The sequence below is a fragment of the Amphiura filiformis genome, chromosome 15 (assembly GCF_039555335.1).
Source record: "Amphiura filiformis chromosome 15, Afil_fr2py, whole genome shotgun sequence".
In the NCBI taxonomy this organism is placed as follows: domain Eukaryota; kingdom Metazoa; phylum Echinodermata; class Ophiuroidea; order Amphilepidida; family Amphiuridae; genus Amphiura; species Amphiura filiformis.
Window position 1 is genome coordinate 29,609,228 of NC_092642.1, and position 24,280 is coordinate 29,633,507.

General features: G+C 35.5%; 1 protein-coding gene across 1 annotated transcript in view; it reads right to left on the reverse strand.

Moving 5' to 3' along the window:
- Positions 1 to 8,881: 8,881 nt before the first annotated feature.
- Positions 8,882 to 24,280, reverse strand: part of LOC140171482 (uncharacterized) — a 47,792-nt gene continuing 32,393 nt past the window's right edge. Inside the window, exons 3-5 of the mRNA XM_072194752.1 lie at positions 10,710 to 10,823; positions 9,984 to 10,065; positions 8,882 to 9,128 (exon numbers count right to left, since the gene is read on the reverse strand). Coding sequence (XP_072050853.1) covers positions 9,037 to 9,128; positions 9,984 to 10,065; positions 10,710 to 10,823 — 288 coding nt within the window. The 3' untranslated portion in view covers positions 8,882 to 9,036. The remainder of the gene's footprint in view (positions 9,129 to 9,983; positions 10,066 to 10,709; positions 10,824 to 24,280) is intronic.

Below are 24,280 nucleotides of genomic sequence, written 5' to 3' on the forward strand. Positions count from 1 at the left end.
CTTCAGTAGATATCATTAGTTAACTATGTGCTATCTCCAGTAGACAGCATAATTTGCTATGTGCTATGTTAATATCAGTAGAGAGCATTGGTTAACTACTATGTGCTATCTTCAGTTGAGTCGATGTCATTGGTTAAATATGTTAAGACATCACTATAATACGTGTTATCTTCAGTAGATAGCATTAGTTAACTATGTGTTATCTTAAGTAGATAGTATACAAATATATACTGCCATGAGAGGTTCTGGTTAAAACTATGGGCCCCGAGGTGAGATCATAATACTATTTTCCTGAGGGGCGCAGCCCCGAAGGAAAATAGTATTAATTGATCTCAACGAGGGACCATAGTTTTAACCAGAACTTCGAATAAAGGCAGTATATATTTGTTTTATATACTTCATTAATATTTTCTTTGTTCATTGATTGGTTAAAAGAAAATTATTTGACGTTTTGACTCTCCAACTTCTATCCTGAATGAACAGCACGGCCAATTTAAGCACAACCTATATTTTGCCCTTCAAAAAAATCGAATAAGCTAAAATCGGGCTAACCAATTACAGCAGCGCGAAATCACGCTACGGCAGTTTCGCGTACGTGAACTGTTCCGTCGCATCGAATGCGCGCACGCGGAAAGCATGGTCAAAAGTACTATTTACGGCTTAGAGGTACTATTTACGGCTCATCCGGGACATTGAAAATACTATTTACGGCTTAGAGGTACTATTTACGGATAGGAGTACTGATGGTAGAACTATTTTTGGTCATGTGATCCACTTTTAACCAATCAATGAACAAGAATATAGATGAGGTGACATGTGTTTACATTTGATACGCCCTCTATTGGCCTGAGATCAAAACTGACAGGCAAAAAACACTATAGTTTACATGGAAGAAGTTGATTTTGTTTCATTAACTTTGGTTTCAAAGCAAATAATATTAAAAACATTATTAAACTTGTTTACAAATGCATCAAGCTATATTTATAATATCACACAAAACTTGAAAGGTTTTCAAAAGTTGAGTTTTGAAGAGATTTATGTGGTCTGCCATAGACACTCCTGTGTTATTTTGCCTGGTTAGAAACAACAGAGGGCGGTCTGAATGTAAACATGTGACATCATAGGTCACCTCATCTATATTAATGAAGTATATAACATTAGTTAACCGTGTTATCTTCAGTAGATAGCATTAGTTAACTATGTGTTATCTTCAGTAGATAGCATTAATTAACTGTGTTTTATCTTCAGTAGATAGCATAAGTTAACTATGTGTTATCTTCAGTAGATAGCATTAATTAACTATGTGCTATCTTCAGTAGATAGCATTAATTAACTATATGTGCTATCTTCAGTAGATACCATTAGTTAAATACTGTTATCGTCAGTAAATAGCAGTAGTTAACTATGTGCTATCTTCAGTAGATAGCATTAGTTAAATACTGTTATCGTCAGTAAATAACAGTAGTTAACTATGTGCTATCTTCAGTAGATAGCATTAGTTAAATGTTATCGTCAGTAGATAATAACTATGTCCTATCTGCCGCCGATTACGAGCTGATCAAATAGTTAACTATGTGTTATCTTCAGTAGATCATGAGCATTAGTGAAATATTGTTATCGTCAGTAAACAGCACTATTTAACTATGTGTTATCTTCAGTAGACATCATTAGTTAACTATGTGTTATCTTCAGTAGATAGCAGAAGTTAACTATGTGTTATCTTCAGTAGATACCATTAGTTAACTATGTGCTATCTTCAGTAGATAGCATTAGTTAAATGTTATCATCAGTAGATAATAACTATGTCCTATCTTCAGAAGATATCATTTATTAACTATGTGTTATCTTCAGTAGATAGCATTAATTAACTGTGTGTTATCTTCAGTAGATTGCATTAGTTAAATATTGTTATCGTCAGTAATAGCATTAGTTATTTATGTGTTATCTTCAGTAGATAGCAATAGTTAACTGTGTTATTTTCAGTATATAGCATTAGTTAACTATGTGATATCTTCAGTAGATAGCATCAGTTAACTATGTGCTATCTTCATGTCAGTAGATACCATTAATTAACTATGTGCTATCTTCAGTAGATACCATTAGTTAACTAGAGCGGTTCTCGGGCTTCGCGGTTCTCTGCTTTGGTGGTTTGTTTTGGTACTGAATGGTACATGTGTTTGGGTGATCATAGATGGTGTTTGTGATTGATTGGTTTAGGTTGGGTGATGTATGTTTTGTTTCTGTTCAGAACCTTGTGGGGATTTGGCGAGTCGATGGGTGGGGGTAATTAGTTAAATGTTTGTAAGAAGGGAAAGTGAGAGGTTAGAGAGTTAAAATGAGGTAGACGGTATAGGTTTGTAAAGGTTGAAGGGAAAACATAGGAGCATGGACACTTGGCCTGGTGAAATAGTTGTTGAATAGAAGTTGAATGTATAATGTTTGTTGATGAATGAGACCGATTTGACCGAATTAATTACACGTCTGTCTGCAGTGGATACTTTGAAGGGAAGTGACGGCCCGGGTTGCCAAAAGATTTCAGCCCGAATTGCGGGTCAAATAATCGAAAAGTCGCCCAATTTTTCTCTTTACCATTGGTTTCTATGGGACATGAAATGATCGGAAGTCGCGGGAGCCAATGTTGAAAAGTCGCCCAATTTTTTCTTAACCATTGGTTTCTATGGGACAGGAAATTGTCAAAAGTCGCGGGGAAATCTTCAAAAGTCGCCCAATTGGGCTACCAAATCGCGGGTATGGCAATCCTCACTCACTGACGGGCGCATGTGACGCTTTCTTTGGCGTGGTGTAAACAAAAACATGGAATATAGCATAGGCGTGCGCAACATCATTTAAATTAATTATTATTTACCGATACAACATTGTAGGCGTTTCAATGTACAAAAACTTGTGTCATAGCGTTACGTAATCGCTATCATCATCATCAATTCGCTCAACACGATGAGTCATTCATCAAGTCAAGTACCAATTTCCTTGATGTGTTTATTATACAGGTTTGGGCAAAATCGATTTTTCTTTTATAATATCCCGTGGACGGCAATGCACAAAACGTACTACGCCATAATATAAATAAGGCTAAATAAAAATAAAATGATGTTTCCGGTAACATGGTCTGAAAAAATTGGGACGGAAGGAAGGAAAAAAAAATTATTTACACATACTGAAATTTCGACCCAATTTAACACTTGAAGGCTAGCCAATAGAAAAACAGTATGACTCGGGGTCTCAATTATCGCAAAAGCTCTTCTCATACTACACAAGTGTGTCGTACTGTCCAATATCATTTACCTACTCTCTGTCATTCACTGTTCTTGTCTATATATAAAAGCTTTTTCTGTTTGTGCAATTATAGAAAACTGCTACATACAATTTGGAAATTTATGCAATACAAAACACTAAACAGATAAAATAATATTTTGAAATGACCATAATTAGGGGTAGAAAAAAGTAAGGAGTCCAAACTCCAAATGGACCCTCTTATCTTAAATCCAAAAATTAGGGGTCCATAACCAAACTTTTGGGATCCAAAAATAGTCAAATATAATATTAACTTGTAAACAGTTAATGACTTGAACGTGAAATCAATAAGTGTAAATCAAACCAATTTTTTAAGTTTACCTGACTTGGGGATCAAATCTCGACAGAGGTTTCTTGCCAATACAACATTTTACTAATTTGACCTCAGATGACCCCTGGTGACCCCCAAATGACCTTACCAAAATATGGCTCTAAATGGTGACTGTATCCACCAAGTTTCATGCCCATATGACAGTTTTTACTAATATGACCTCTGGTGACCCCAAAATGACCTTCAAAAAATTTTGCTCTAAATGTTGACTGTACTAACCATGTTTCATGCCCATATGACAGTTTTAACTAATTTGACCTCAGATGATCTCTGGTGACCCCAAATGATCTTCAAAAAATTTGGCTCAAATGTAAACTGTAGGCCTACTTACCAAGTTTCATGTCCATATAACAGTTTTAACTAATTTGACCTTAAATGACCTCTGGTGACCCGAAATGACCTTAAAAGAATTGGCTCTAAATGTTGACTGTACTAACCAAGTTTCATGTCCATATGACAGTTTTAACTAATATGACCTCTGGTGACCCCAAAATGACCTTCAAAAAATTTGGCTCTAAATGTTGACTGTATTAACCAAGTTTCATGCCCATATGACAGTTTAACCTAATTGACCTCAGATGACCTCTGTTGACCCCGAAATGACCTTAAAAAAATGTGGCTCTAAATGTTGACTGTATTAACCAAGTTTCATGCCCATATGACAGTTTAACCTAATTTGACCTCAGATGACCTCTGTTGACCCTGAAATGACCTTCAAAAAATTTGGCTCTAAATGTTGACTGTATTAACCAAGTTTCATGCCCATATGACAGTTTTAACTAATTTGACCTCAGATGACCTCTGGTGACCCCAAATGACCTTCAAAAAATTTGGCTCTAAATGTTGACTGTACTAACCAATTGTCATGCCCATATGTCAGTTTTTAATAATTTGACCTCAGATGACCTCTGGTGACCCCAAAATGACCTTCCAAAATTTTGGCTCTAAATATTGACTGTACCCACCAAGTATCATGCCAATGTGATGTGACAGTTTTACTAATTTGACCTTTGGTGACCCCTGAAATTACCCTCCACAAATTTGGCTCTAAATATTGAATCTACCCTATCAAGTTTCATGCCCATATGATAGTTTTTACTAATTTGACCTCAGATGACCCCTGGATGACCTTGACCCATTAACCAATACAAACTTGTTCTGTCTCGGGTCATGATGAACCCACCCACCAAAAAGTTTGGGTCAAATAATAATTGCCCTTGTAAAACAAACTGGGACATCCCCATACCCCCCATTTAACATGTGCTTAATATCTGTATCATCCAAGTATCCTCATCTTCAATGCAACGTTCACTATTTATCGCTATGGAATTATATTTACATGTTGAAAAAGGTAGGCCTAGGGTTGAGTTTCTTGACGGGATAATATGCAGGCCTGGGCGAGCGGCATGAGAAAATAAATGTTGGTTAATCCTGAAATCTGCCAGGTTAGTTATTTTAATTTTTATTATATCGGTGCTGACAAAATGCACAACTTCCTCAACGTTTATAAATTGAAATGAACAGTCTTTTATTCATACTTGATAGGGGTTTATCGTTGAGTGTCTAGGACAAGATTACACAATTTTTCGGCCTACATCATTTTTAGCATTTTAACTTTGTTATTACTTGCTCTTTTTAATACGAGCTTTATGGGAATTAGTTCGACAACAACACCGATTTAATGAGCGTTAGGCCTTTGTCTTATAGTGTTAGGCCTACTATTACCGTTTTTATCAAATTTTTGCGGACACAGACAAAATACCCAGCAAACACAAAACGTTTTCGACATCATTCGCAAAAGGTTATAAAAGGTTGTCAGAAAACGTTTAAATGTCGGGTTATATAAAGGGTATATTAAGAGTATAAAACATTTTCATAACCTTAAAAACATTTTTGATAATCTACTGCTCAGCAAACAAAAATGTTTTACAGAAAACGTTTAAATGTCGGGTTATATAAAGGGTATAAAAACGTTTTAATAACATTCCAAAAACATTCTTGAAAACTTGATACAAAACATTCTAAACAGAATGTTATTTTGGGGTTGAAAAATATTTGCGAAAAAATGTTTGCCCAAAATATTTTCAATAACGTTTTAAAAACGTTTTCATGACCTTTATATAACCCGACATTTAAATGTTATTAAAAGGTTTTGAAAAAACATTTTAAGAACATTTCTGTGTTTGCTGGGTTCAAACATTTTAACATAATGTTATTTAAGTATTGACACAATATTTGGCAAAAATGTTTGTAAAAATAGTTTACAAAAACATTTATTGAAAACATTGAAAAATATTGTTGTATTGTGTTTTCATACAAAACGTTTTAAAACGTTATCATGACCTTTATATAACCCGACATTTTAATGTTATTAAAACGTTTTTAGCTAAACCAAAAGCCAAAATATAACTTATTTAAAACGTTTTTAAAACGTTTTTGTGTTTGCTAGGTAGGCCTAGTTCCTTTTCAATAGTTGTAGGCCTACTTAATATTACGAGTCCTGCTGCACGCTGTTTTCATAAATAAAATAGTTGTGCATAGGCCTAGGCCTATATCGCGATAAATATTATCTATCAATTCAACTGTATTTCTTTAATCATTGAATGGCAGAAAGTCGGGGAAAATAAAATAATGTGATTTCCAACAACTTCATATCAGAATTTCGACACGGACGACTCTTGAAAATTTTTATTTTTTCCAAAAGTGGCATAAATTATTTCATGTCAGAATTTCGACACGGACGACTCTTGAAAAATTTTATTTTTTCCAAAAGTGGCATAAATTATTTTTTTTGCGGCACAAAAAAAGAGGGCGGGCGGGTTACCGGAAACCGAATTTTATTTTTAGTAGGCCTAACAAGATGAGTCATACATCATAGAGCGTGTTTATAGTGGTGTACGGTATTTATACGGTATCTTTATACGCATATGGGATTAGGCTGGAATGTGACATATCCGTTATCTCGGCTGTTTATAGTGGCGACCAATAGCGCTATTCTGAATCCGAGGTGGTTGAACTCAGCGTGTTCGAGGTCACCGCAATGCAATGTGGGAGACACAAATATGGTGCCAGTTTCAAATAGTGTGCCGTCGAAACGATACCGGCCTACTTTTTAACATTATTGCTACAGTAGGCCTACCGTACCATATTTGTAGCTGATGTGTTATAAAAGTGACAAATTTGAGCTCGGAGAGTTATATGACCCTACTCCACTTCCTTGAATAACGGTATCGTTAATCCTTGTCTGTTTATAGTGGCCGTATACGGAATGAATATACTGCAATATCCATCGATTTCGAAGGATATCAGTTCCGTATAATATGTGCGGCAAATAGCGCTATTGGTCTGTTTATAGTGGCGACCAATACCGTATAAGATGTACTTAGGCCTATACGCTAAATACCGGATAATCTGGCTCACTATAAACACGCTCATAGTTTATTGGTATCACATTGATACAACCTGATTGGTCCCCATATTTTACTGCTAGAAAGCCGATTGGTCAAAAAGCCACTTGAACATTTGCCCACACATTGATCAGCCACTTTGACCTTTTTATCACGACTTGATCACGCGCCACGATTAGTGACAAGTAGGTCTATTACTAGTAGGGATTTTACGATTTCAATATTACATTCGCATGGACGGTCATTTTTTTTGCGGGGTCGCTAGGATTCTAGCGAGTAGATTTCTTGCAATATTTGGCTTATTTACCATCCAATTTATATCCTACAATGTACCTGTAGGCCTATATCATTAGCATACCAAGCGCGGCCCAACAAAAATAGTTTTTTGAGGTTTCTGATCGTCACGCTGAAACACTTTTAAGGACACAATTTCCTCCGTTTTCCCAGCCATTTTGTTTACTCGTTGTTAACGACGTAACTGATTAGTCTCGACCCCAGAGTGCAACGTGGCTGTATCGCGAACATGACTTGAAGACAGAAACCGGCTGTAAAAAGAGGTGGGTCATCTCGCGAGATCTTGTGACTTGCATTGTTTCATCTCGTAAGGTCGATGGCTCAAAAATTATCTTTGAAGTATCACAAATTCCAAGTGTAAGGTACTTGGATACATTAAACAGGATAATTATGATTTAGAAATCAGATATGTGAGTACCAATTTTATATAAATTGACTCAATTGCAAAAAAAAATGTTGCTACGTTTGTATAGATCCCTGTGTACAAACGGCGTACACGAGACTGGCAAGTCTATACCACATCGTTACGACTCTAAAAGCGACCGAGTCAATGGGGGGATATACTATCATGACTATTGGGCAACTTCCACTTGATTGGCCCTCAGCCAGTCTGAGATAGAAGTATAAATTCGTAACCAATGGCAACGGTAGGCAAAACCGGCTATGCACGACTATGTGCACGACTATATGGACCAACCTCTGGTTGGATCGCACGGAATACAGAGTTGCCAATGCAGATTAATAAGGTATAATATTGGGTGACTTTGTGAACGTCCAACTAAATTAGTACAATTCTGAATACTTCGTTATTCTTTTTGTAGATGTCGACTACCATTCAAATTTAATAGGTTTCATCATTAGCACACACTTGACATATCCTGAAAGTGTCACTGAAAAAAATACTTCGTTTGTCTGCTTTTTTGTATACAAGAAACACATGAGACATCTGTTTGTGTGGACTTTGTGCAAGGAGCCCAAATCCCCACAACTATGTGCTATCTTCAGTAGATACCATTAGTTAACTATGTGCTATCTTCAGTAGATACCATTAGTTAAATGTTATCGTCAGTATATAGCACCAGTTAAAGCCTTAATGTACGATCTTTTTTCAGGGTGAGAATATACCTAATTTATTTTTTTCAATTTTTTTTTGTTGGCATATTTGTATTACTTACATCTAGGAGCGTAACCAAATTGGGTGCGTAGGAGACTAACTCTGAGGCCACACTCGGCGTCCTAATCCAAAAAGTGCGACATATTTCGAGTGAGGAGAAGTTTATGAAGTAAGTGACGGTATGTGCCTGTCAATAGGCCCTCTTCAAGTCGAATATACCCGATGACTTATTGTTTTGAGCGCAAACACCAAAAGAAAAAAGGGTCATGATTATACGAACTCAGGATGGAACGAGAAAGAAAACAACGTCAACATGTCAAAAGGTTATTTATTAGGCAATTTGTGATATGAAATCTTAAACAATTAACAATTTAATCTTTACCCAGAGCAGCCATCGCACATAAACGTAGAAAAAGTGCAATTTTCAACATTTATGTGCGCTGGCTGCTCTGGGTTAAGGTTAAAATTTGTTCATCTTATCAACCCAGAGAACTAAGTATATAATTTTCAAATCTTAAACAAGTTTAAAGGGTTTGTTTCGATCCGATGTTCTGACCGAGCATGCAGCTTGTTTCGACCTAGTTGGTGGAGCAGTTTGCAGTCGTGAACTCGGTACATCTATTGTTGGTTGTGTCACGTGAATATGCAGGTGCAGCGCTTAGCCCGCTTCCTATAAATAAAGAAACATTGTTTCGAAAAACAACAATTAGGTCTTTTGAAAAGGTAGCCAAGTATCATTGGCCATAAGAGCCTTAACTATAGCTCAATTTCACCTCGCCGAAATTAAGACTCTTATGGCCAATGATAGCCAAGACACACAAATATGACGAAATTATATAAGTACACGCAGCCCAGGAACATCGAGTTTTTAAAAATCTGATTTTTTGGGGCATATTTGTAATGTCCCGACTATATTAGTCAAGTTGGTGGTGTTTGTAGGACAACAGGACAATTTTGAATTAATGAATTAACTACTGGTACACTTCTGATAGGATCAAGAGTAAGTTGATGGTAAATTATTTAGGGCGAATTCATTTTAATTAATTACTGGTTCGTCAACTTACTGTAGATCTATATATATATATAACCTACGCAGGAGTTACACACATTTGGTGCAAATAACCTATATGATAGCTGTATTAAACTTAAAATTGGACCACCTTGTACAGTGGCGTAGCTAGGGGTCGTGGCGCTGCATGGTAAGGACGCATAATGATGCCCCCCTCCCTCTCCAAAGAGAAGAGAGCGAAATTTTGCTCATGCAAATACAACTTTGATTATTTTGCTTATAATGAAGGTTTTAAATTGATCTTTCAAAATGAGTATTTGTGTTGAAATGCGAGTGAAGCGTGCGAAAATGTTTTACTTTTACCACGTACTTGGAGGGGCGCAAAATCAATATTTTCTTTATCCACACCATCATTTCGGCGCTCCCAAAATGTAGCGCCCAGGGTACCTGCCCTGCCCCCCTCGCAACACCACTGATAAACCTCTGTTAAATAAGTGGAATGGCACGTATGCATACCTTCTACGAGATTCCACCAGTTGCAGTAGTTTCTTCCGCCGTCCAAGAGCTCCATTTCACGGTCCGTTGATGCAGAATACGACTTTAAAATAAAATAAGGTCCATATAGGGTCATATAGAAAGGGAGAAAAAATGAAAAATATATCGGCCTACTGTTGAACATTCAAACTTTAAATAAAAAGACATAATTACTTGACATATTACTTGAAATTTGTTAAATTTTTCTGTGCTTTACATATTTAAAACTGCTTTTAAACTCAGCCTATGCATACTTATCTGCATATCTCCCTATATAATTTTGAAGACACGAGCTGCAGAAGACACATTTTGATTTATTGTATTTTGCTTATATCTCAATTTAATTGCCACCATGGATCAGCAGATTATAAATACATTTGGGGATTTATATAATCATCCACGATGCCAAACCACAGGCCTCTGTACACTTTACTTATTTTCGTTGAGACGCAGCTCAATAGGCGCAGTCTCCTAGTCTACCCACATATAACCATCGCAACCAGGATCAGCCCTCGAGTAACGTACGGATATAAAACGAGACAATTAGGCAGCATAATAGTTCCTTGTCCAGGGGAGTAAATAAGCGCAATTATTTCCACTATAATATTTTCCAACCACCCCGGGGCTCGAACTCGGGACCCCTTGCGCACTAAATTCTGATGCCCTATCAACTGCGCTAATTTGACTGCTCAATGTCGCATATCTTACCCATGCATGGCATCCGTACGGCGTCGTGTCAAAGAACACATTCAACATATCTATATGTTGGAGGTCGGGTGTTTGGTGCATGGCGTAGATATCTGTGTCATGTGCATAAAAGAGCTAAACAAGACAAAATCAAAAAATCAAGTCAATATTTTGAACAATAATGTTCAAAGAAAATAATATCTAAGGCGACGGAAAAAAAACACTGCAAGGGCGGAAGAATCTTTCAAGTAGGGTCGGTAACGTTAGCGGAAGAACATTTCAACTTTAAAGTAGGGTGGATTAGGTGGGTGGTTTTTTTTGGGGGATTAAAGCAAAACTCTTTAAAGTTGGGTAAAAATTACCATTTTACCCAACCGCTGGGTATACCATGAATAACCCTCATGGGTTGGGTAAGATGTTTTACCCAATATTGGGTAAAATTGTATCCAACATTAGGTAAATTACTGAAAATAACCCGATGTTGGGTAAAATTTACCCCAATGTTGGGTAAAAAACTTATCAACCGGTTTCTTACTCAGTGTTCTAACAGTGTATTGTACTTACTCGGGACATTCTGTATAGCATTATCTACCAAAAAACGTTGACAACGTAAAGAAATCAGCAAGTTTAAAAAACCCACCTCGGCTCACTTTTTGAAACTTGGTCCCATTTGTAAAAGGTACTGATTTAAAGGGGGGTAACCCTATCGGTTTAGGATATGGATTCTCTTCAAACTTACACACAATGTCAAATATTGTCCCCTTTATCAATCTATGTGAGAAAACGGGAACAATTTCAGCATAAATGTGAATAATTAGCATATTAGCAAGCCAATACACTGGTACGCGTGCATTGCATTCTGGTCAGGCATCTCGAAACAACGCCCGAGCGCATGTCCCGGTGGAAACAGGAAGTGTTCGCCTTGGTACTGAAAACCGGCTCGCCCTGTACACTTTTATACCCTCTATTCATACTGATTAATCTTAAAAACATTACATATCACTGCGCTCATTATCATTCTTGACAAGATAGCCCATGCTGTATTTACTTCGCTTAATTATTTCTTTATTTTTAGCTATATGATGCACATTTTCACATATTTATGATTTTTCTTTGTTTTATTTTTTAACTAATTTTTTAATGGGGGGGAGGTGCTCTCATAATTTTTTTTCATATTCCTCGTATCATGCTTGACAATATAGGTCATGTTTCCTTATTTATTTCGCCTCTTATGTATTTCTTTTTTTTTGTTTTTTGTTTTAAATCATTATAGCGCCATCTATAGTTTGACATTAGGGGGCCTATTTGATGTATTTTTGCGGACGAATTGGTACTGGGGTGAAGTCTTCCGAATCTATTCCGATTTCATTCTATGACTACCCAAAACTCCCGTGTCGTGTAAAATGCGAACAACTGGTATACCTGTGTAACAAAATTTGGGCCGAGTAATTGAGACAAAAATAGGGTATTTTTTCGCACGGAATTTTGACGGTTAATTTAGATAACGAATTAAAGGAACTGCATGAGTGTGACTGCAGTATGATTTTTAAAGAGGACTAGCCCAGAGGTTGATTCAATGTAATCCCAGCATGCAGTATGATATTATGTGCAATGTAATAAAGGAGCCATTTCAACACCATTTCTCATTCAAATTTATGTACAAAAATAAGAACCAGTAGTTTTGATGGGATATTCATCGCGACTTTTATGTTTTGAATTGATAATTGGGTACGGGTAATGTTTGTGGATACATTGCTACCAAGAAAGTTGAAAAGTCTCGTGTTTTTAAAACAATTTTAGATATTTTAAATGCTTGGGAAAAGAAGGTGGAACCAGCAAAGTTTTCTTGCACATGCATGCATGCAGAGGCATAGCTTATCTTGTTGTATAACAACCTTGACCATGCACAGCATGAGCCCAGCGTGATATTTTCTGAAAATAACCATGTGTTTCTCAAACATGCTGTCAGTGGCTGCAATGTATTTTGGGCTTACATTTAAACAACCTCTGGGACTAGCCTGTGTTTAGGGAGAAGTATGCTCCGCCAATCATTAAACTTGGTCATTTTCTGTGTGGTTTGCCTGAAAAACCTTATGATCTCTTCCCGCAAAATTAATGGGGCTGCTAAAGGACATGTCTTGAACTTTCCAAATTTTCTTGTTTATTTATCTTTTCGCATGGTGTCAAATCCATCATTTCTGCAATCATGTAAAACCTTGCATTGTTAACGATCAGCTGTTTCTTGATGTGTATTATTTTTATGTTATTATAGTGTTATGTGCCCTGAAAAGTTTTTGGTAGTATGCGCCCTTTAATACTGTAAATTCGTATGGTCATCAACTTTGGTCACTAATTAATATTATTTTGTTTGGCTGAAAGTTTTATGATTGTGTTTGGTTGAGGATCATGAAAAATATTGATCTAATTGTGTACACAACCAATTTATTTAAATCAGCAGAATTTGATTATGCATTGTTTTGTTTTGATATTTTTAAAGTTAAGTAGTTTTGTTGTTTGGATATGTCATTTTGAAAGACATGATTATGGTAGGACTTAAAATGTTCTACCAAGTGACAACATTACTAAATTTAGAAACTTTTTATTAAGGTCATCACCTGATCTTAATTTATCTATTATTTTGTGTCATCTTATTAATTAAGGTATACTTCCTCAGAAATGTGTTGGAAGTGACAAATGTGTGTTCATTTTGGAAGTTTACTTGTATTGCAAATTATTTGTGTTTCTTTCCTCAAAAATGCATGAATTGTTCCAAGTTCAGTCAGGGTTTGTTTACATCAATTTGACCCCAGTCATGCTTTAAGACATGTGCCTATCTCATGTCCTCTGCCTGGAAACTGATTATGTAATGTGAGTTGACCTTTCCACTTTCTAGTATCATGTTGCTCTTATTTGCATAGGTCACCCATCTCTTTAACAAGGTCAATGCCACTCAGTGCCTATGGTTATTATATGTTTTGGTGATAATAAAATTTGTAGTAGAGATTTAATAATTAGCATAATGCTCCCTTTGTTTTTGACTTGGGATGTTTTGTCAGTCTAGCTCTGGTCTCCAACAAGCCAGTTCCTTGCTAGACCACCTCCACCATTTTGCTTTAGGACTTTTCATATAAAATAAATATATTGTTGTCAACAAATAGCTCTGTGTCATCTGTATTATTCTTCATTTTATCACCAAGTAGTATCGTTTTATATCAACGTCAGTTTTTGCAATGGAGACTTTATTAAAGAGATTACAGCAACTGGAAAGCAAAGTTAAAGAACTGGAAAATAAACTTGTGCATCAGCAGCCTTGCAAATGCAAGAATCCAAAGACAGTGAATGTTTCTTCGACTTCAAATGTTTCTACCTCACCTGATAATACACCTGTACCAATAATTGCAACAAATGTTGAGGGAACTGTGAAATGGTTTAACGTGATTAAAGGGTATGGATTTGTTACCAGAACAGACAATGCAGAAGACATTTTTATTCATAAATCAGGAATTGCTAAACCGAACCCTAGACACAAGCGTGCCAGTGTTGGACAAGGTGAAATTATTGTCTTTGACATTATCAGTGTTTCAGGAAGGACTTCAGAAGCAGTAAATATAACTGGACGTGATGGCAATTGTGTCACTGGTAGTAAATTACCCACTAAACATGCTAAAACAATTCCTTCAAATGGATCATCAATGTTCAGAACTACACAACTTTCAATGTCAAGTTCACCAGTACAAGTCACTTCATCCACCCCAGCTGTTGACAAGTGTACAGGTAGGACCATGGATTCATCACAACCACGGAGTTTGGACATTTCAACTCCACCATCTGGGATGCCCATCTCTTCTCGTACTCCGTGCAATTATATTTCTTCTAAGGCAACTGACTATCATCGTGAACCTGAACCACAACGCGTATCATCAGAATCTGAAAACTCTATTCCGGTCTGGAGGACATTTGTTTCACGATTTTCATCTTCGCCACTATAAATATATGCCAGAGACCAGTTAATAACATGCTGAACTATAAAATATACAGAATTCATTTTTATACTGACTTTGACTGAGAAATCGGACTATAAATTGCTTTTATTTGTGATATGAACTTGGGATATATACTTTCGTTTTGTTTGTGGGAAGAAAAGGTTTGTTTTGTTTGTTTATCTTAATGTCTGTTCAAAAATATGTTTGCCGCTTTGAAGTGATCAAAATTTCACTTCAGATGACTCTGTTTGCATTTTGGATTTATCTTTGTTTATTTGTTTATGTGCACGAAAATGTTTTGGTGTAAAACCACTCTAAAACTAGCCAATTTATAGAGGGTGAATATTTGCAATGATTATTTTTGCCTCAATCTAAATTTGGTTTTAAATAACCAGCCCACGCGCCGACCGCTCGGAACCCCCATTCTTTTACACCTGTAAAAACCGCTGTGTTTCATGATTTCTCCGGAAATACATCGACTTGGAGCGTCAAATTTCAGGATAGTAATGAGAAAAATAGTATCTATTATGTGATACCAAAACCTCATCAACAATGAAAAAATCGGGGATGATGCTGTCGATCGGGTTACGGACCTTTAAACTTTATCATATTTATATAAATTTAAAACATTTCCAGAAGTGTTATGTACGGAAGCATATTAGTGCCAAAAAAAAAAAAAAAAAAAAAAAATTAGAAATGTTATTGCGAATATTCGCAATAATTATTGCGAATATTCGCAATGTTATTGCGAATATTCGCAATGTTATGCGAATATTCGCAATAATTATTGCGAATATTCGCAATAATTATTGCGAATATTCGCAATAATTATTGAGTATAAAACTATCGACAGTAGATAGCTGGTGCAAAGTGTGAACATACCACTATCTAGAGTAGATAGTGTGTGAGTAAAACCTTTCTAAAGTAGATAGCAAAGTATGAATAAAACTATCAACAGTAGATATCAGGTTATAAGTATGACAGTAGGCCTATATATAGCAGATATCAGTGTGTGGGAATAAAAGTATCTTCAGTAGATAGTAGGTATGATTATAAAACTATCTAGAGTAGATAGCAAAGTGTGAGTATAAAAGTATATTCAGAAGATAGCAGGGTATGAGTGTAAAACGAGCTAAAGTAGATGGCAGGGTGTGCGTATAAATGAATCTTAAGTAGATGACAAGGTGTCTGTGTAAATATATCTACAGTAGACAGCAAAGCATGAGTATAAAAATATGTAGAGTAGATAGCAGGGTGTGAGTACAAAACGTTCTAAAGTAGATTTCAAAGGGTGAATAAAACTCCCAACAAGTAAAAATCGGGGTGTGAGTATTTATAGTAGATATTAGAGTTTGAGAATAAAAGTATCTTCAGTAGTTGGCTGTGAGTATAAAAGTATCTTCAGTAGATTAGAGGGCGTAATTATAAAACTATCTAGAGTAGATAGCAAAGTTTGAGTATAAATGTATCTTCAGTAGATAGCAGGGTATGAGTGTAAAACGAGCTAAAGTAGATGACAGGGTATGCGTATTAAAGAATCTGATGTAGATGACATATCTAGAGTAGATATCAGGGTTTGAGAATAAAAGTATCTTCAGTAGATTGCAACATGCAAGTATAAAACTATCTTCAGTAGGTAATAAAGTGTGAGTATCAAACTATCTATAAAGTTATAGAACCGTGACGCCGAAGCATGAAACACCGATTGCATTAATAAGTAGGCCTACATAATCAAACTGGTGGTGTGATTATTGCGAATATTCGCAATAATTATTGCGAATATTCGCAATGTTATTGCGAATATTCGCATTGTTATTGCGAATATTCGCAATGTTATTGCGAATATTCGCAATGTTATTGCGAATATTCACAATATTATTGCGAATATTCGCAATGTTATTGCGAATATTCGCAATGTTATTGCGAATATTCGCAATAATTATTGCGAATATTCGCAATAATTATTGAGTATAAAACTATCGACAGTAGATAGCTGGTACAAAGTGTGAACATACCACTATCTAGAGTAGATAGTGTGTGAGTAAAAACCTTTCTAAAGTAGATAGCAAAGTATGAATAAAACTATCAACAGTAGATATCAGGTTATAAGTATGACAGTAGGCCTATATATAGCAGATATCAGTGTGTGGGAATAAAAGTATCTTCAGTAGATAGTAGGTGTGATTATAAAACTATCTAGAGTAGATAGCAAAGTGTGAGTATAAAAGTATATTCAGAAGATAGAAGGGTATGAGTGTAAAACGAGCTAAAGTAGATGGCAGGGTGTGCGTATAAAAGAATCTTAAGTAGATGACAAGGTGTCTGTGTAAATATATCTACAGTAGACAGCAAAGCATGAGTATAAAAATATGTAGAGTAGATAGCAGGGTGTGAGTACAAAACGTTCTAAAGTAGATTTCAAAGGGTGAATAAAACTCCCAACAAGTAAAAATCGGGGTGTGAGTATTTATAGTAGATATTAGAGTTTGAGAATAAAAGTATCTTCAGTAGTTGGCTGTGAGTATAAAAGTATCTTCAGTAGATTAGAGGGCGTAATTATAAAACTATCTAGAGTAGATAGCAAAGTTTGAGTATAAATGTATCTTCAGTAGATAGCAGGGTATGAGTGTAAAACGAGCTAAAGTAGATGACAGGGTATGCGTATTAAAGAATCTGATGTAGATGACATATCTAGAGTAGATATCAGGGTTTGAGAATAAAAGTATCTTCAGTAGATTGCAACATGCAAGTATAAAACTATCTTCAGTAGGTAATAAAGTGTGAGTATCAAACTATCTATAAAGTTATAGAACCGTGACGCCGAAGCATGAAACACCGATTGCATTAATAAGTAGGCCTACATAATCAATCTGGTGGTGTGATTATTGCGAATATTCGCAATGTTATTGCGAGTATTCGCAATAATTATTGCGAATATTCGCAATGTTATTGCGAATATTCGCAATGTTATTGCGAATATTCGCAATGTTATTGCGAATATTCACAATATTATTGCGAATATTCGCAATGTTATTGCGAATATTCGCAATGTTATTGCGAATATTCGCAATAATTATTGCGAATATTCGCAATAATTATTGAGTATAAAACTATCGACAGTAGATAGCTGGTACAAAGTGTGAACATACCACTATCTAGAGTAGATAGTGTGTGAGTAAAAACCTTTCTAAAGTAGATAGCAAAGTATGAATAAAACTATCAACAGTAGATATCAGGTTATAAGTATGACAGTAGGCCTATATATAGCAGATATCAGTGTGTGGGAATAAAAGTATCTTCAGTAGATAGTAGGTGTGATTATAAAACTATCTAGAGTAGATAGCAAAGTGTGAGTATAAAAGTATATTCAGAAGATAGCAGGGTATGAGTGTAAAACGAGCTAAAGTAGATGGCAGGGTGTGCGTATAAAAGAATCTTAAGTAGATGACAAGGTGTCTGTGTAAATATATCTACAGTAGACAGCAAAGCATGAGTATAAAAATATGTAGAGTAGATAGCAGGGTGTGAGTACAAAACGTTCTAAAGTAGATTTCAAAGGGTGAATAAAACTCCCAACAAGTAAAAATCAGGGTGTGAGTATTTATAGTAGATATTAGAGTTTGAGAATAAAAGTATCTTCAGTAGTAGGCTGTGAGTATAAAAGTATCTTCAGTAGATTAGAGGGCGTAATTATAAAACTATCTAGAGTAGATAGCAAAGTTTGAGTATAAATGTATCTTCAGTAGATAGCAGGGTATGAGTGTAAAACGAGCTAAAGTATAGATGACAGGGTATGCGTATTAAAGAATCTGATGTAGATGACATATCTAGAGTAGATATCAGGGTTTGAGAATAAAAGTATCGCAATGTTATTGCGAATTTTCGCAATATTATTGCGAATATTCGCAATGTTATTGGGAATATTCGCAATAATTATTGAGTATAAAATTAACGACAGTAGATAGCTGGTGCAAAGTGTGAACATAAAACTATCCACAGTAGATAGTGTGTGAGTAAAAACCTTTCTAAAGTAGATAGCAAAGTGTGAATAAAACTATCAACAGTAGATATCAGGTTATGAGTATGACAGTAGGCCTATATATAGCAGATATCAGTGTGTGGGAATAAAAGTATCTTCAGTAGATAGGAGGGTGTGATTAAAAACTATTTACAGTAGATAGCAAAGTGTGAGTATAAAAGTATATTCAGAAGATAGCAGGATATGAATGTAAAACGAGCTAAAGTAGATGGCATGGTGTGCGTATAAAAGAATCTTAAGGGGTATAGTCCATACAAGATCCCGTCCAACAATTTTTCTTAAACTTCGTACCAATTAACTTTCATCGATATACTTCGAATATCTAAAATCAAAAAGAGGGGTCACCGAGCTCGTTTTTGAGAAATAACCATTTTAAAAAGGCTGTTTTTGGGAAAAATTAGTACAGGCGTCTATGGAAAAATGCAAAATTTAGACATACTTTCGATTATAACAAAAAATCTACCCCAACAATTTTGCTGATTTTTTGATATAATATGCGCACTGATAGGATGTTTCATTAAAGCTAATAAAAAATGGGGGTCACCGAGTTACTTTTTTCACAATTTGAGCAGAAATGGCATATTTTTTGGTTCAAAATACCAGTGCGATATCATAGCGCGTCACTCGCAAAACCTTGTCGCAGCTCATACGCGCTAAATTGTCCGCGTATGCAGGTGATATCGCAAACACATGCAACATGACAGTGGGGTGATTTTCTTCGGGTTTTTTTAAGCCTCTTGATTCCAAAGTATCCATTAGGTTATATAGTTTCACTCAATATGAAGTTCTTCAAAAATCGAAAACCAAAAGTGGTTAAGCCAACAAACAAAATGAGATATTTTACATGAATCTGTAATTTCAAATTGAATTGAATTTGAACTTTATCAATACTGCCGTTTTTTCTCGCTGTTTTGCATATAGCAAATATACTTGTAGGCCTATGACAACTTTAATGACTTATCCTTCACGCCTATGCCATTTATAAACAATGTTAAATTTTGGCAGGTTATCACTGAATAGGCCTTTAATTATTAACTTAAATATTAGCGGATCCCGTTATATCATGTTTAGAATGTTATTGCTATTACTCAAATATCATCTCATTTTAGGCATGTACCCAGCAAACACGAAACATTTTCGATATCATTCGCAAAGGTTAGAAAAGGTTGCAAACGTTTAAATGTCGGGTTATTTAAAAGGGTTATAAAGGGTATAAAACGTTTTCAAAACACTCAAAAACGTTATACTGCAAACATTCTAACATAATGTTATTTCAGTGTTGACAAAATATTTGGCAAAAACTATTTGCAAAACACATTTTTTACAATAACACTTTGAAAACATTTTAGAAATATTATTGTAGTGTGTTTTCATACAAAACGTATTAAAATGTTTTCATAACCTTTATATAACCCGACATTTAATTTACTTAAATCAAAACCCAAATGTTTAAAACGTTTTTTGTGTTTGCTGGGACAACTTGGTTCGATCTACTTATCATTCTCGTTTTATCATTAAGTTATAAAGTTAGTTGCATGCGAAGTAAGTCAGATGTGAAAATAGACATTTTTATTAAAATAATAAAATTGACTTCATGTGATATATATATCAAATTACAGAATTTTACCTTAAAATACTATTGAAATAATTTCATTATACTAATAATCAGTAAAATAAAAACTACTTTATAATAAATAAGTTATATAATACTAGTTAATAAGACAAATAAAAAAGGCCGTTTTACCGCAACCGCTATAATATCTCAACAATGGCGTAGATCCCCCACCCCACCACCGGAATTTACGCCTATGTAACTCAACCTTCTTGAAACCCAGTGTTGCTATAGGCCTACTTGATGAAACAGAAACAAAATATAAAAGAAAGAACGAACGAAAGAAAGAAAGAAACCCACATACATGCGTCAACATGGAGGTGATTCAGTAGACTATGCCCCTTATCAAAATATTGGGGAATTTATTACTCACCCCGGGATTTATGTCTGTGTAAAGAAAGAAGGAAGGAAGGAAAAAAGGAAGGAAGGAGGAAAGGAAGGAGGGAAGGAAGGAAAGAGGGAAGGAAAGAGGGAAAGAAAGAGAAAAAGAAAGAGGGAAAGAAAGAAAGAAAGAACGAAAGAAAGAAAGAACGAAAGAAAGAAACAAACAAAGAAACAAACAAACAAACAAACAAACAAACAACGGGAAAGGAAGAAAGAGAAAGGGAGAGAGAAACGAAAAGAAAGAAAGGGAAAAACAAAGAAAAACTAGACAGACAGAAAGAAAGAAGAGAGAGAGAGAAAGAAAGTGAACAAGCAAGAACAAGAAAGAGAGAAATGGAACGCAGGAAAGAGATAAACTGAAAGAAAAAAGGGAGGAAAGACAAAGAAAAAATAAGTAAAAAGGAAGGAAAGAGGGAAAGAAAGAGGGAAAGAAAGAAAGAAAGAGAAACAACGGGAAAGCAAGAGAGAGAGAAAGGGAGAGAGAAAAGAAAAGAAAGAAAGGGAAAGACAGAAAAAATAGAAAGAAAGAAAGAAAGAAAGAAAGAAAGAAAGAAAGAAAGAAAGAAAAGAGAGAGAGAGAAAGAATGTGAACAAGCAAGAAAAAGAAAGAGAGAAATGGAACGCAGGAAAAGAGAGAGAAACTGAAAGAAAAAAGGGAAAGACAAAGAAAAAATAAGTAAAAAAGGGGAAGTAAAGAGGGAAGGAAAGAGGGAAAAGAAAGAGGAATGAAAGAAAGAGAACCAACGGGAAAGCAAGAAAGAGAATAGGAAAGATAAACGAAAAGAAAGAAAGGGAAAGACAAAAAAAAAATAGACAGACAGAAAGAAAGAAGAGAGAGAGAAAGAAAGTGAACAAGCAAGAAAAAGAAAGAGAAATGGAACGCAGGAAAGAGAGAGAGAGAGAGAAACTGAAAGAAAAAAGGGAAAGACAAAAAAAAATAAGTAAAAGGGTGTTTACGCAAAGGATTTTATGCTAAGGAAGTCGTTTGCAAAGTAGATGCAACAAATATAGGCCTACCACATCACTAACCGCGTAATAATTGAGCTGTTAAAAGCGATACCAATTGCCATGATAACCATTTCCATCGTTTATACTAATCGCTCCCGTTTACTAACCGCTCCCATTTACTCATCTAGCGGGGGCCCGCGCGAAGCGCGGGTACCCGCTAGTTTATATAATATATAAACCTATAGCCTATATATTATTTTTACGTATTATTGATTTCCTCTTGCCCAACTTTTACCAAAATTGAGTTAAATCATGTTACATTACATTACGAAGTTACACTTTATAGGTAACTAAATGAAAGATGTGTAACGCTAATACCATTTAATTACATCATAATTTTCTTTTCCATGAAATAATACATTTTTTGTATTTCTGAAATGGGCTCGCCCTAGTCCAATAGGCCTAGGTCTATATATTTTGTTATCTTGGTTATTATTTTATCTTTCTTTTCCCTCATTATTAATATTTAATTCTGTCTTCCTTCTTTCTTACCTTTCCTTCTTCTGTCTTTGTTTTGTTTTCGTTTTATTTCTTCTTTTTATTCTTTCTCACTTCTTTCGGTCATTGTTATTTATTTGATTGATTACATTAATTTTTCAGTTTCCTTTATTTTAAATTTTCTGTTATTTCACTCTGTCTTTGTTTATCTTCCTTTTATTCATTCTCTTTTCTTTCTTTCTTCCTTTTATTCGTTTTCTTTCTTTCTTTCTTTCTTTCATTCTTTCCTTCTTTCTTTCTTTCACTCCTGAACTTTTTCTTTCTTTCTTTATTTCTTTCCTTCTTTTACTCTTTCTTTCTTTTACAAAAATCATTGGTAATTATAAATGGCGATGAAAACACGGAACTCTCGTGTAGCTGAACTTCTCACCAGCGCCTGGGATGCCTGGCGCACACTCCACGCAGTTTTTAGTTCGACGCGCGCGTGGCGGCAAGAACTGCGCGGACAAGATTTCACAGAAATTTCAGTTAGAAACGAGTGCGTACTAGACGCGTGGATTATACCCCTTAAGTAGATGACAAGGTGTCAGTGTAAATCACAGAATTAGAGAAGGAGAACCGGGACTCCCTATACCGCCACGTACAATCGCGCCGTCAGCTATGGGGAGAAAATTGGGGGTATTCGGGTCCTTGCCGACGGTGCGCGGAGACGAACGAAAACAATTCTGCGTCTCATCTGAAGCGTCTTGGTACTCGCGTGCAGGTCGCATCAAGTGCGTCTCTCAAATGCGCCCATCGTCCATGTCGCGCTTGCATGACAACGAATGCCTCGAGCGCATTCCGAGGGAAACCGAATACCCCCAAATTTTGCTCCATGCCTGTATCAAGATGGCGGTCGAGTCCTGGTTCTCTGGTTTTAATTCTGTGGTGTAAATATATCTACAGTAGACAGCAAAGCGTGGGTATAAAAATATGTTGAGTAGATAGCAGGGTGTGAGTACAAAACGTTTTAAAGTAGATTTCAAAGGGTGAATAAAAACTCCCAACAAGTAAAAATCGGGATGTGAGTAAGAAGTATTTCAAAGAGATATCAGAGTTTGAGAATAAAGCATCTTCAGTAGATAGGGTGTGAGTTTAAAACGAGCTGAAGTAGATGACAGGGTGTGCATATAAAAGAATATTTAGTAAATGACATATCTAGAGTAGATATCAGGGTTTAAGTATCTTCAGTAGACAACAGGATAAAAGTATCTACAGTATATTGCAACATGCAAGTATAAAACTATCTTCAGTAGATAACAAAGTGTGAGTATAAAGCTATTTATGAAGTTATAGAAACATTTGCAAAGTATCAATGAAAAGCTCTGTCTTTCTGTTTTTTCAATATATCTCATGCTCATAGCACCTAAAATAAACAAGAAGAGTCTTTCAAAATGACACAGTTCACGGATCAGGTGTATAGTAATTTGTTCTAACTTTTCATTTTAATATCTAACCTACTCTGCACTGATCTTACAATAAATTAGTGATTTGACGCATAATGATACCTACATCCTGACTCTAGCTTATATAACTCTCCATCCAGCAAGAAACTCATGGGAATAGAAACTTTCAAATCACTTACACTATCATAGGCCTATTGAAATTCAATCAATATACCTCAATAACCTTGGCCCAATAATTATTAGGGATCCAATTATGATAAGCAAACATTACTGGGTAGATAACAGGAACTAGATTTTGTCAGTTGGAAGGAATTGAGTAAATCGCCTGTACCAAAATAGTAGTGTATTTTTCATGCAGTAATATGCTCAGCCTTATCACAAAATAAACAATAGCATTAACCTTACCCACCAATCAGTAAAGCCTATTATAATCATGTGATGGCTCAATCCAATTGTGAACATGCTTTGAAAAAAAAGCAAAAAAATAGTCCTGGCTGCCATTGTCTCAATACAAGACAAGATGTGCTAAAAAGTCCTTGTCATGTGGGACAGGATTAGATAAAGGGTACAAACCTGGGTATGAGACATTAGGAAGTATTTCCTAGCCTCTTTACCACAGGGTTGTTTGGCTACAATAGCTATTTAACACACAGTGTATGTAAGGGATAAACTGTGCATATGAG